Here is a 14,001-nt window from a genome sequence, read left to right as displayed (position 1 = left end):
TCAGGCAGGACCTGCCCCTAGTAAAGCCATGTTGGGTGTCCTGGATTACCTCCCTGTCCTTCATGTGCCCAAGCATGGCATCTAGGAGGATCTGTTCCATGATCTTCCCGGGCACAGAGGTGAGACTGACAGGTCGGTAGTTCCCAGGGTCCTCCTTTCTACCCTTTTTAAAAATGGGTGTGATGTTCCCCTTCTTCCAGTCTGCAGGGACTTCACCTGACTGCCATGATTTTTCAAATATCATGGAAAGTGGTTTGGCAACTACATCAGCTAGTTCCTTCAGGACTCTGGGATGTATCTCATCAGGTCCCATGGACTTGTATATCTTCAGGCTCCTGAGTTGATCTCGTACCTTGTCTTCACTTACAGTGGGAGGGACCTTGTCACCCTGGTCTCCAACTTTTTTGTCATCAACACAAGAACTAGGAGGAAGGGGGTTACCAGTGAAGATTAAGGCAAAGAAGTCATTGAGAACTTCTGCCTTCTCCTCATCTGTTGATACAAGTTCCCCGCTGTTGCACATCAGGGGGGGTACATTTTCTTTAACCTTCCTTTTCTGGTTAACGTACCTGTAGAAGCCTTTCTTATTTTTCTTTACGTCCCTTGCCAAGTTCAGTTCTAGCTGTGCCTTGGCCTTCCTGACCTCATTCCTACACATCTTGGCAGCGTCCCTATACTCTTCCCAGGATGCCTGTCCCTTCTTCCATTTCCTGTGTAGCCCCATCTTGCCCCTTAGTTTGACGAGCAGGTCTTGGCTCAACCATGGTGGTCTCTTGCCCTCCTTGCCCATTTTCCTACATGTGGGGATTGAGATCTTTTGTGCTCTATAGAGAGCATCCTTAAAAATCTGCCAGCTTTGTTCCGCTCCCTTGTCCCTGAGGGCTGTTTCCCATGGGGTCCTATTTACTAACTCCTTGAAAAGCTGGAAGTTTGCTTTCTTGAAGTTTAGAGTCCTAACTGTGCTTCTGGTGAGCTTCAAACTCCTTAGGACAGTGAACTGCACTAGGGCATGATCACTGCAGCCTAGGCTACCTTCAATTTTGATATCCCTGATGATTTCACTTGCATTTGTGATCAACAGATCCAACAATGCATTTCCTCGAGTAGGGCTGTTAATTTCTTGTCGCAGGAAGTTGTCATCTAGGCACTCTAAGAGCTTCCTGGATTGTCTGCAGCCAGCTGTGTTGCTTTTCCAGCAGATGTCGGGGTGGTTAAAGTCCCCCAGCAGGATGAGAGCCTGTGATCGTGATGCCTCCTCAAGCTGGAGTAAGAAGGCATCATTGACAGGCTCCGCCTGGTCAGGCGGCCTGTAGTAGACTCCTACCACAAGGCTCCCTTTGTTGTCCCAATCCCTAATTCCTAGAGGAATGCTTTATGTGTAGTAGTTAGATACACTTAACATCACACTTTCTTTGTAGGTGGCACAACTGCTTTCTCTGTGCTTGGCAAGTTACAAATTCTCGGTGCTTCTTATATGGAAGAGGGTTTTCAAACACGTGTGTATATACATATAACTTTTGGAGAAACAGTTTTTGTTTAACTGATTTATGTTCCATGAATGCAGGAATAGGAAAAGGAGAGGATTCATTGTAAGCATATACTTTATCAACAGTTTATTAATAAGCTGTTATGATATTATTGCTTCATATGGCCGTGTTATATCCACATAGAAGATCAGGCAACTTTCAGACTTAAGACTAGCTTGGAAAGTAATAGAGGCAAGCTTAATTTATTAATTGATTTAACAGCTATTAATCTAGCTGCTTTTACATCAGGTACTTTTTCAAGAGTGTAACAGTGCTGATGCGTTCTTTAGGAAATGTCAACTTTCTACTTCAGCAGGAAATTAATATTTATGATATAACACGGAAACTTTTGTTTCTTAGTTGCAGACAACGGTGAATGAAGCGAGCACAGGAGTGGTAACAGATTTGTTGTTGACTGTGTGCTGCGCTGAGTGGGGAGCACAGGGATGGAGTCTGGCATGGAGGAGATTCCTGTTAAAGTTGCAGTTCGAATCAGACCTCTGCTTTCCAAAGAAGTACTTCACAACCACCAAGTGTGTGTGAGAGTGGTCCCAAACACACAACAAATCATCATCGGCAAAGACCGCGTCTTCACTTTTGATTTTGTATTTGGCAAAAACTCAACCCAAGAAGAAGTTTATGCTGTTTGCATCAAACCTCTTCTGCTGTCTTTGACTGAGGGGTACAATGCTACAGTGTTTGCATATGGACAAACAGGTTCTGGGAAGACTTACACCATCGGAGGTGGCCACATTGGTAGGTTGTAGAAAGTTTGGGGTTTTTGTAAACTAATGAACAGTGGCTTTGTGCAAGTTATATATTTAATAAATAGCAGATGAAGCTGCAGAATTTTTAGGGGCTAATGAAAAAAGGGATAGTAAAAAAAATGCTTCCAGAGTTTATATGACAATGAAAAGCAAATTCTCCAAAAATAACTAGAGTAAAACAGTTTATGAAGTGCTCTTTCTCATTCTCCGTTTTAACATGCAACTTAAACTAGAACTTCTTCGTGAAATGGAGTGTTTTGGAGAATGTTGCTACATGTCAGCTTTAAGCAATTAATTGCTTCCTTACTCTTTGCTTTCTTTTTTTGGAGAGAGACATTTTTATGACATCATAGAAATTTATGATTTAAGTCTTGCAAATTGATAGATTATTCTAAATCTCTTCGTAGGTATTAAAATCTTCCTTTTATTTAGAATCATAGAATCACAGAGTCATTTAGGTTAGAAAAGACCCTTAAGATCAAGTCCAGCCATTAACCTAACACTGCCAAGTCCACCACTAAACCACGTCCCTCAGCACATCTACACATCTTTTAAATATCTTTTTGAATATTATGTGGTGACTCAACCACTTCCCTGGGTAGCTGTTCCAATGCTTGACAACTCTTTGGGGGAAGAAATACTTCCTGATGTCCAATCTAAACCTCTCCTGGGACAACTGGAGGCCTTTTCCTCTTGTCCTATCACTTGTTACCTGGGAGAAGAGACTGACACCCACCTCACTACAACCTCCTTTCAGGTAGTTGTAGGCAGTGATAAGGTCTCACCTGAGCCTCCTTTTCTCCAGCTGAACAACCCCAGTTCCCTCAGCTGCTCCTCATAGGACTTGTGCTCTAGACTCCTCACCAACTTCATTGCCCTTCTCTGGACAAGCTCCAGCACTTCAGTGTCTCTCCTGTAGTGAGGGGCCCAAAACTGAACACAATATTTGATGTGTGGCCTCACCAGTGCCAAGTCCAGGGGGACAATCACTTTCCTAGTCCTGCTGGCCACACTATTGCTGTGGATGCTGTTACAAGCCAAGCCTCCTTGGCCACCTGGGCACACTGCTGGCCCATGTTCAGCTGGCTGTTGACCAACACCCCCAGGTCCTTTTCCACTGAGCATCTTTCCAGCCACTCTTCCCCCAGCCTGTAGCCCTGCATGGGGTTCTTGTGACTCAAGTGCAGGACCTGGCAGTTGGCCTTGTTGAGCCTCATAAAGTTGGCCTCTTAATTTTGCTTCCTGTTATAACTTCACTTGTCTTTTCTCTACTAGTAGTTATTTAATGTTCTTGTAAGTAGGATGGGTAGCCAGACTGTTTAGGTAGTGGATGTCACTATTTAAGGCTGTTCATAGCTCAGCGATTTTAGTTTTATGTGTATATTTACTAAATTCATAGTTAGATGGGAGCAGCCTTTTATTTTGTTGGTAAAAAAGATTCTTGGTATCCTCCCGTAGATAAACTGTTAGTTTCCATGCTCTTGAATAAACAATACATTATTTATGGAACCATTGCCCTGTGCTGAATATTAAAGAAGACAAAAACAGAGTTTGGCATTAGTGTTCTGTTTCTACTTTGAAAAAATAGGAAATTGCTTTAAGTGTTGGTTATAAATCTTATCTCACCAAGTTATTTTCTGCATTTAAATAGAACTTATAGTTTCTCAAACCCTTGCCCTACTAAACCTTTGAATTACGTATAGATAGAATCTGTAACATTACATAATTGAGAACTTAACTTGAATCCTGTTAACGGATGCAAACAAATATTCTGAACCCCAGAAGAAGAAATATGTACAAAAATCCTTGGGAACGCTCAGTTCTTCAGATTCCTTAATATATTGAGTAGCAAATCTCACAGACTTCTCTCAATCTTCAGTCTTTGTAATTTATGGAGCAGAATGACTGCAACTTCTGTGACGTCTTTGCTTATATTTTAGCATCAGTTGCAGAGGATGAAAAAGGCATAATCCCGCGGGCTATTCAGGAATTATTTCAGCATATTTCTGAAAACTGTAACATTGACTTTAATGTAAAAGTATCTTATATAGAGGTGTACAAGGAAGAACTTCGAGATTTATTGGAGTTGGAGACCTCTGTGAAAGAATTACATATCCGAGAAGATGAAAAGGGAAATACAGGTAGGATTTCAGCTGTAAAATTCAGTGTGCTTTGTTTCACTTGTGTGCCCAAGTTATTCTTGCCTTCTCCTGAAAGAGCTTACTCATTAGTAATACTAGGAAAAAGTTACATTTTCATAATATAAAGTCAATTTAGCTGAGTTGAAGCAGTTTTGAGTTTAGAGGCCTGTGAATGATACAGATGTTCTGTCAGAAATGCCACAAATTACGAAGTCGAAATACAGTTATTGTTTCTGCAAATTCTGTAGAAAGAGAGTAGTGTGTGATTATTCACTTCAGTAAGTATTTCAAGGCTAAAACTTTGCTTCTCCCTTCAAAATTATAATTGTTAATCCACTTTTGCTGCAAAGATCTGTTCCCCTTTCACTATTAAATGAGTGGAAGAGAACATTTCATTAAGAATAGCGTCTGGTATTTTTTTGAGGCTTTGAAATTAACACTTATGCTATAGTTCTCCTGTCCACTACATGAAAATGCTGGAAGAATCTACTGCAGAGATATTTTATTCTGAAATTGTATAATCTGTTTTAGGTTTGGTTTTTTTTTTTCTTTACAGTCTAATTGTTGTGTTTACTCTAATATTAATATACTATTGCATTAGGCTGGTATAGTTTTTTTGTCTGTAACTGGAAAAAGGCACTAATTTAGTATAAATCTTGCGGGCAATATCATTGCTTCATAGGAACCCTGCAATATATCTTAGACTTTCTCTTCTTCAGTACAGTTGGAGTCATCTTCAGCTGATTGTTCTGGGATATTTTCCATCCTTCATTAAAACAAAGGTCAAAAAATATGCTTTGTAGGAGTACTTAGTAGAAGCACACATCCACATTGCTGGATTACTAATAGACACCTTTCCAAAAGACCCAACTACCTGAGCTATATAGAATAGAAATTCAGTTCTTACCACTGGGTAAGAATAATTTCTACTACATATGTCTTTTTTTTTAATTTTTTTTTTTTTTTAATTGGAAAAATATCCTTTGAGCTGAGTTTGCTTATAGTTTTTCCAGATACCACTAGATGGGACATTGCATATGGCAATGTATAAATGAGTAAAGCTGTGTATTATGTTTAAAATATTGTTTCAAATGCCATGCACAATACACCCATAAATTAAATATCTGCAGGTTTCAGATGTGTTGTACCTCATGCTTTTCATTTATCAATGCCATCTTTTTCTGTAGCTAAATGCTGTGACATAATAATGCACACAATTTCTCTAGTTTGTGTTTATCGTTTGGCTGTTTCTGCTGTAAATGTTTGCTGAAGAGTTTAGAATTAATTGAGTTATTCTTACTTTCTTTGGTTTGGTGTTTGAAGTGATTGTCGGTGCTAAGGAATTCCAAGTAGAATGTGCAGATGAAGTGATAAGCCTGTTGGAAAGTGGCAACGCAGCTCGTCACACAGGCACAACACAAATGAATGAGCACTCCAGTCGATCTCATGCCATTTTTACCATCAGTATTTGTCAGAAACAGTCCACAGAGTCTCAAAAAAATACTGATGCTGCACAGGATTCATCTTCAAAATCAGTCCAGATGATTGCTTCAAAGTTTCATTTTGTGGACTTGGCAGGATCAGAGAGGGTGACAAAGACTGGAAATACTGGTGAACGTTTCAAAGAATCAATTCAGATCAATAGCGGTCTGTTGGCCTTGGGAAATGTCATCAGTGCCCTTGGAGACCCAAAAAGAAAAAGTGTACACATTCCATACAGGGATGCTAAAATCACTCGTATTCTGAAAGACTCCCTTGGAGGAAATGCCAAGACTGTCATGATAACATGTATAAGTCCATCCTCATCAGACTTTGATGAATCTTTAAATTCTCTCAAATATGCCAACAGAGCCAAAAACATTAGAAATAAACCAGTTGTAAATTACAACCCCGATCAAGACCGGATTGATGAAATGGAACTTGAAATCAGATTGCTTCGAGAAGCTTTGCAGAACCAGCAAGTTAGTAATCAGTGTTCACACGATTTAAATCAAGAAAGAACTCGTATCAGCTCACTTGAGGAGCAGCTCACCCGGCTTCAGGTTCAATGTTTCAGTTACAGAAACTGTATAGATGAAGCCTTCCCGTTTCTCATTGATCTGAATGATGATGTTAGCTTAAAAAGAAGTCAGCGGGACAGGTTGCAGAGCTGGATCACTATGGCACAGGAAGTAAGGAAGGAAGCTCTCACCATGCAGGAGACTGACACGGGGACTGGCACCGGCCAAGAGCCACATCACATCACAATTCTTCAGCTAAAGAGGGAACTAAAGAAATGCCAGGTATTTAATTATAAGTTGATTATTTGAGTAACTATGTGAAAAAGCAGTCTGCTAAAACTTGAATTCAGTTTTGAAAGGTGTAATACTGTTACACTTACCTGTACTTAAGATGGCAATTTAAATTTAATTCACAGTCCTCTATAACTTTGTTAGTCTAATCCTTGGGACATAGCTTTGTTTTAATGGATGTTTGAATAGACAATCATCTCGGTCATGATGGAGATAGGTATGGTAATATTTTGGCTAGTCAGTTTCGAGATGATTCTGTGAGGCTAAGCTATTTTATGTGCTAGATTTACTTGGTTTAGTTATACTAGTGTGTTATGTCTGGCTGGGATGGAGTTTTCTTCACAGCAACTCATAGGGTGCTGTGTTTTAGATTTGTGATCAGTACAATGCTGATAACACACTAACATTTTAGGTCTTGCTGAACAGTGTTTGCACAGTGTCAGGCTGTCTTTTTCTGCCTCTGCCCCCAATGAATAGATTAGGGGGTGCAGATAAGGTTGAGGACACACACACAACACCAAGCAGATGATCTGCACTAACCAAAGAGATTTTTCATGTCACATAACATGCTTGAAATTTAAAAGGAAGAGGGGGAGATTTAGGGAGGTTAGCCATATTTTGCCTAGGAACTGGCTGGGCATCCGTCAGCTTTGGGAGGTGGCGAGTGATTGCCTTTGCATCCCTTGTTTTGTTTAGTTTTCTTTCTCTCTTCTTTGCTCTTCCCCCATCCCACGGGTGAGTGGCTGTGTGTGCTTAGCCACCCCTCTGCTTACAGGAGTTAACCCACAACAGTCCTTTTTGGTGCCCAACATAGGGTTCAAGACCTTTGAGATAATAACAGATTCAATTAGAGTGCACTAGATTATACTTCTAGCTGCTATACCTGTTAAATTGTTACTTGAGTGGCTTTTGCAGATCATGATGCTGGCACGTTTACTTTGGTTGCTGACTTAATGTGTCTCCTTGAATATTCCCATGCTCGATTCCTTTCTAGCTGTACAACACACTCCAAGGATCATTAACAACTGTTTTCATATTTTGCTCTTTAGCATGTTGTTTATCACTTTGTTTTCCTTTGCTGAGGAGAGTTATGATAAATCCACCGGCCTTCAGCCTAGTCTGGTATTTGGGTCTTAGGTTGGTGGTGTCCCAATACTCCAAGAACTGTCTCATGGACAAAACCAGCAACTATACCTTTCCCCTTTTGTCCCCTGAGAGACATTTTGTGGAGAGAGGAAAGAATAGCACCTATCCCTTCCTCTCCTCCAGGACAGGTTTTCATAGCCTTGATGTAGTGGCTTCTCAGTTCCTTTAATATCCTGGTGTGATCAGACTGTTCATGCTGGATTATTACACTGTAATAATCGTTCCTGTAGTCAAGAAGAAACAGTGGAAGCAGAGGCCAGCTCAGTTAGTAAGAGAAGCAGCAGCTCCTCCTGAGAGGGGGAGAGGGGAAGAATCATAAGAGGCAGGCTATTCTGCAGCAGGACAGGGGAGGAAAGAGACAGAAATCATAAAAGGGCAGAAACTGCCTGGTCCTGTAAAACAGGCAGAAGGATTTTGTCTGTCAGCAAGACGAGCGAATTGCTACCTGGTTGCTCCAGTGCTGGGACAGTGGGCCTACAGTCTGGAAGCAGAGGGTAGGGAAGCACCACAGCTGGATCCATTGCTGGGGGCTGTGGGATTGACAGGGGAAGAGGGGCAGCGACCTCCAGCCTCCAGAGGTGGCTTTTATCGAGCATGAAGACAAGGTACCCTCTTGAATTTTCACTGAATTTCACTGAATTTTTAGAGTTGGAAGGGACCATAGAGATCATCTAGTCCAACTCCCCTGCTAAAGGACCACCCAGAGCATGTCAGATCATGCCACTCAGGACTGCACCCAGGCAGGTCTTGAAAATCTCCAAAGAAGGGGATTCCACAACCTCCCTGGGCAGCCTGTTCCAGGGCTCCGTCACCTCATATTCAAGTGGAACCCTTTATGTTCCAAATTGTGCCCATTGCCCCTTGTCCTCTCACTGGCAACTACTGAAAAGAGTCTGGTTCCCTCCTCCCTCAGCCTGCCCTTGAGATACTTGTAGGCATTAATAAGGTCTCCCCTCAGCCTTCTCTTCTCCAGACTAAAGAGTCCCAGCTCTCTCAGTCTCTCCTCATAAGGGAGATGCTCCAGTCCTTGAATCATCTTTGTAGCCCTACGCTGGACTCTTTCCAGTAGTTCCCTGTCCCTCTTGAACTGGGGAGCCCAGAAATGGACACAGTATTCCAGTTGTGGCCTCACCAGTGCAGAGCAGAGGGGCAGAATGACCTCCCTCGACCTGCTGACCACACTCTTCCCTAGGCAGCCCAGGATTCCATTGGCCCTCCTGGCTACAAGAGCACACTGTTTGCTCATTGTCATTTTGTTGTCCACCAGGACCCCCAGATCCTTTTTTTCAGAGCTTGTCTCCAGCAGGTCCAAGAAAGATACTGTAACCCAGTGAGGCAAGTGGACTACCACAGAGGAAGGTATCCAGTGTCTGGTGGTGGAGGTGGTATACAGTACCTGGTGGTGGAGGTGGTATACAGTGACATGGACAATAACCAGGTCCCTAAAGATCCTCATGATGTACAGAGCACATGGCCTGTGTGGCAGAAGTCTGTACAGAGCGCTCCAACATCATGGGCTGGCAACCCAGCAGTGATGGGTTGGGCTGACATGGAGGCACCAACTCTGTATAGCCTGGTCTGCCAGCTGCAGCAACTCTAAGAGAATCTCTTTTCCCACTCCCTGCTCTGGGCCTGCATCTCAACTGTGGACAGACTGTCCCACAAGGTTTGGCAACTTGAAGACAATGTGGATAATCTCTCTCCCTCCTTGCCCCTGCAGACCAGCGTCTCAGTTACCACGAGTCAGCCTTTCTCTGCTTAGATGAAAGGGAACCATGGGCACATGCCAGGTGCCACCCTGATGTTCTATCTGTGTGACTGTGGAGGAGATATTGCACTTACTTTGGTCCTGGGAAGTCTTTGTATGTGAATTGTGGGAAAAAGTAGTGGTTAGAAAGGGTCCTTCCAGGAAGCTTACAGCACCGGTTGCTGTTGAGCAATTCTTGAGACACAGTAGATGGGCTGAGGACCCCTCTCCTCTGTCTGATACTGATCCAATGGACTTACGTCCATGTATGTTTGAACCCCTTCTACCATGGAAGGACCGTACTGGTCTGTAGTAGGATCACACCAATGAATAGTCCTTGTAGCATAGCCTGGGCTACAGAGAGACATGGGCTCCTTTCATAGTGTAAATACTTCTGGTTTGCAATTACAGGAGTCAGGTAATGAATCTGCTCATTGGGAATAGGGGCCTTCCCTCAGGCCAGGTGGAGGAAAAGGACAATTGGATTTTCTTTGGTTTCAGTGGACACCAGTGCACAGTGTACCCTAATGCCATCAGGATACAAGAGAGCAGAACACATGAGGATTTTCAGAGTGACAGGGGGATCCCAGTTGTTGTCTGTGTTAGAAGCTGAGGTGAGCCTAACAGGAAGTAAGTGGCAGAAGGATCCTGTTGTCACCAGAGGCCCTTTATGTCATTGCCACTGACTCTCTCAAAAGAGAGTACTTTAGGGACCCAAGGAGATACCATTGGGCTTTTGATGTAGCCACTGCAGGTTCAGAGAAGCTCAAACAGCTGTGTGTCTTGCTTGGCCTCTTGAATGATCCTTCTGTTGGGGGGCTGCTGTGTGTTGAAGAACACCAAGTGCCAGTTGCTACTGTGATCATGCACTGGCATCAATATTGTCCTGAGTGAGACTCCCTCGTTCCCATCTGATTTGTTGACTCAAGAGCTGGTGAGTGATTAGCATGACTCACTTGCCCTTTATAGTCCTATACAACCAGTGCAGAAGTCTGACAGGGGGTGGAGGTTTACAGTGGGCCGTTGTGGCCTGAATGAAGACATGCCTCCACTAAGTGCTGCCGTGCTGGACATGCTAGAACTCCAGTATGAACTGGAGTCAAAGGCACCCAAGTGATACGCTATGACTGATATTGCCAATGCATTTTCCTCAGTCCCTTTTTAGCAGTGCAGGCCACAGTTAGCTTTGAAGTGGAAGGGTGTCCAATGTGGAATGATGTCCAATCTGGAATCAACTGCCATAGAGGGGTGGAAGCACAGCCCTACCACCTGCCATGGACTGATCCAAACTGCACTGGAACAGGGCGAAGCCCCAGAAAGCTTGCAATGGATTAATGACAATGCTGTGTCAGGCAACATGGGCCTGAATGGGGAAACCCAACCACCCTGGAATCCTGGAAGAGATCACGGACTGGCCAGAAAGCAGACTTTGGAGCATTGGCTGAGGAAGTGACTCATGTCGAAGAGGTCCCACTGTATAATATATTAACAGAGAAACGATAAACTCTGTTTACTGATGGCTCCTGTCATATTGTGGGAAATCACTGAAGGTGGAAAACTGCGCTATGGAAAACTGCCACATGACAAGTTGCAGAAACTGCTGAAAATTAAGGTTAATTGAGTCAATGTGCAGAAGTGAAAGCCATCCAGCTTGTGGAACCTGAAACATATGGTACCCAAAACCCAAACACCAAACCACCCAAAACACTGTCCTAGGCCTTGCAAAACAAATTCTGTGACATGGCAGCCCAGGAATCATTGAGTCAGACAATGGGACTCATTTCTGAAATGATCTCATAAGCACCTGACTGAGAAATATGACATTGATGGGGTGTATCACATTCCCTATCATGCACCAGCCTCTGGAAAGATTGAACTATACAATGGATTATTAGACACTGCACTGGAAGTAATGGGCACTGGGACACATCAGCAGTGGGAAGCAAATTTAGCAGAAGCCACTTGACTAATTAGTACCAGAGGACTAGCTAACTGAGCTGGACCTGGCCAAACAAAAACCTTATGTGTTGTAGAAAGATATAAGGTCCCTGTAGTGCATAAAGAGAACTGGCTGAGGAAGACAGCATGGGTTGTTCATCCCTCAGGAAAAGGCAAGCCTGTTTGTGGCACTGCTTTTTCTCAAGGACACAGGTGCACTTGGTGGGTAATGCAAGAGGATGGTGAAATCTGATGTGTACCGCAAGAGATACAACCTTGGGGGGAAATAACCCATGATTTGAATTGTATGTTTTAGGAAGCACTACTGCAGGGATCGCCTAAACCAACAGAGAACAAGCCTTTCAAAAAGTCAGGCCAGTGCAGCAGGGGCCCAGCCTGAGCTGGTTTTGATGTCCAGTAACTCAACACAACATGTCTCTCCTGTCCTGAGCGATCACCGTAACAGACAGAATCCAAGTCATCAACTAAATGAACTCAGTGGACATCTTAGGAACATTTACAGGAATGGCCCATAGACTAAGGGAATGATATCTGTGTATAAATCAGAGGAGGAGAAGGGAGGGATAGTTAATGAGGTTGTATTGGAAAGCATGGGACTTGAGCATGACATAAATGGTATAGAATATGGAGTCTGGGTCTGGCTGGGGGGGAGTTCATTTTCTTCACAGCAGCTCGTAAGGTGCTGGGTTTTAAATCTGTGACCAGTACAACGCTGATAACACCCCAGTGTTTTAGGTCGTGCTGTACAGTGTCTGCACAGTGTCAAGGCTGTCTCTGTTTCTCTCTCTGCCACCCCAGGGAGTAGATTAGGGGGTGGACCCAGGGGCACAACCAGGCAGATGGTCCAAACCAACCAAAAAGATATTTCACACCACGTGACATGCGCAGCAATAAAAAGGGAGAGGAGGAAGGCTTAGCTACATTAGCTGTCTTTTGCTCAGGAGCTGGCTGGGCATCAGTCTACCTGTGGAAGGTGGTGAGTGATTGATTTTTTTCCATCAGTTGCCTTTGCATTGCTTGTCTTATTTTCTTTCTCTCTTCTTCCACTTCATGTACTGAATGACTTCTCTCTCAACCCACAAGTTTTCTTGCTTTTACTCTTCCTTTGCCCTTCCCCTTTTCCCCCTGGGGTTGGAGCGAGGGAAAGTGAGCGAGCAGCTAACGTGTGCCTAGCTGCCTACTGGGGTTAACCCACAACAACTACTTTCAGTTGTCCTGTAAACTCAGAAATTGTTTTGAATCCTGCAAATAAATTATTCTATCAAAAGCATTATAGATACAACTACAACGCATATATTTTCACAGATATTAGTGTACCTGCAGATAAACCATGGACTAAGTTGTGCAGCTTATATCTAATATTATCTAATACTGTGTATTTAGTATACTAGCATATCTAATACCATGAAGTTGCAAGTATCTCATCTACTATTTCACTGAATTTCACTGAATTTTTAGAGTTGGAAGGGACCATAGAGATCATCTAGTGCAACTCCCCTGCTGAAGCAGGATTGCCTAGAGCTAGAGCATGTTACTCAGGACTGCATCCAGGCAGTTATCATTAAGTAATTTCCTAACCTGTATTACTTCAGCGATGTTCCACCAAGAATTCCTGCATTTCCCTTTCATTATCATGCCTTTAGCTAACTGAGTTTCTAAATTATTTTCAGATTTCTCTGTATCATCGCTTTTCTAACACTTGCATTTTTGTTATTTATCAACTTCATACTTTTTGGTGGCTTTATACTTCTGTACAGTTTTATAGCTGAGATGTGAATTTCAAAAAAAGGTATGGGGTTCTTGGCATGCAGGTATCCCCTGAGGATCCTGTTATGCTGGTAGCTCTGATTAGGTCTTTCTCAGACAGCAGATAGAAGTGCTAGACAATGACCTATAGGGAGAAGAGCTCTCAGCCTTCTCAGGCATGATACATGATCAAATAAATAACTACTTTAGGGAACATCTCCATATACATTTAGGAAGTGCACATTTTGGATGTACTGAGTTAAAATGTTGACTATAAATAACAAAACATCCAAAATAATGCAGGTAAGTGTACAATAAATAGAACCCTCATATGAAAATTAGGTTTGTAACTTAAAATTTGTGTACACCAGTTTGAGTGAAGTTCTGACATAAGATGAACAGCTCAGAAAAACTAATCTGCGTCTGTCTTGTAATAGAATGAGACAATGCTACAAGATTTTTATAATATCAACCTATTTTCAGTTTGCATACCGTACTGTGAAAAGTGTGTAGATTGTTATCTGGTAATATACAATATACAATAATATACAATATACAAATTCTGTATTTTCTTTGTTCTCAATCAATCTAAATCACAGCTTTTTTCTTACTTCTTGATTTTTTTTCTGTAAAAACCTCTGTTTCCCAGGTTCAAAACAGTATAAGATCTGAATTTAA

The 14,001-nt window shown here is 42.6% G+C and overlaps 1 protein-coding gene across 1 annotated transcript in view; it reads left to right on the top strand.

Moving 5' to 3' along the window:
• The window catches only part of KIF27 (kinesin family member 27), a 37,408-nt gene that overhangs the window by 3,169 nt on the left and 20,238 nt on the right, over positions 1-14,001 (top strand). The window contains exons 2-4 of the mRNA XM_014936809.1: positions 1,887-2,282; positions 4,234-4,434; positions 5,758-6,716. Of these exons, the coding sequence (XP_014792295.1) occupies positions 1,973-2,282; positions 4,234-4,434; positions 5,758-6,716 (1,470 nt within the window). The 5' untranslated portion in view covers positions 1,887-1,972. The remainder of the gene's footprint in view (positions 1-1,886; positions 2,283-4,233; positions 4,435-5,757; positions 6,717-14,001) is intronic.

This window comes from Calidris pugnax, unplaced genomic scaffold (assembly GCF_001431845.1).
Source record: "Calidris pugnax isolate Ruff unplaced genomic scaffold, ASM143184v1 scaffold2, whole genome shotgun sequence".
Classification (NCBI taxonomy): domain Eukaryota; kingdom Metazoa; phylum Chordata; class Aves; order Charadriiformes; family Scolopacidae; genus Calidris; species Calidris pugnax.
This window is presented reverse-complemented; position numbering and strand designations above follow the sequence as displayed.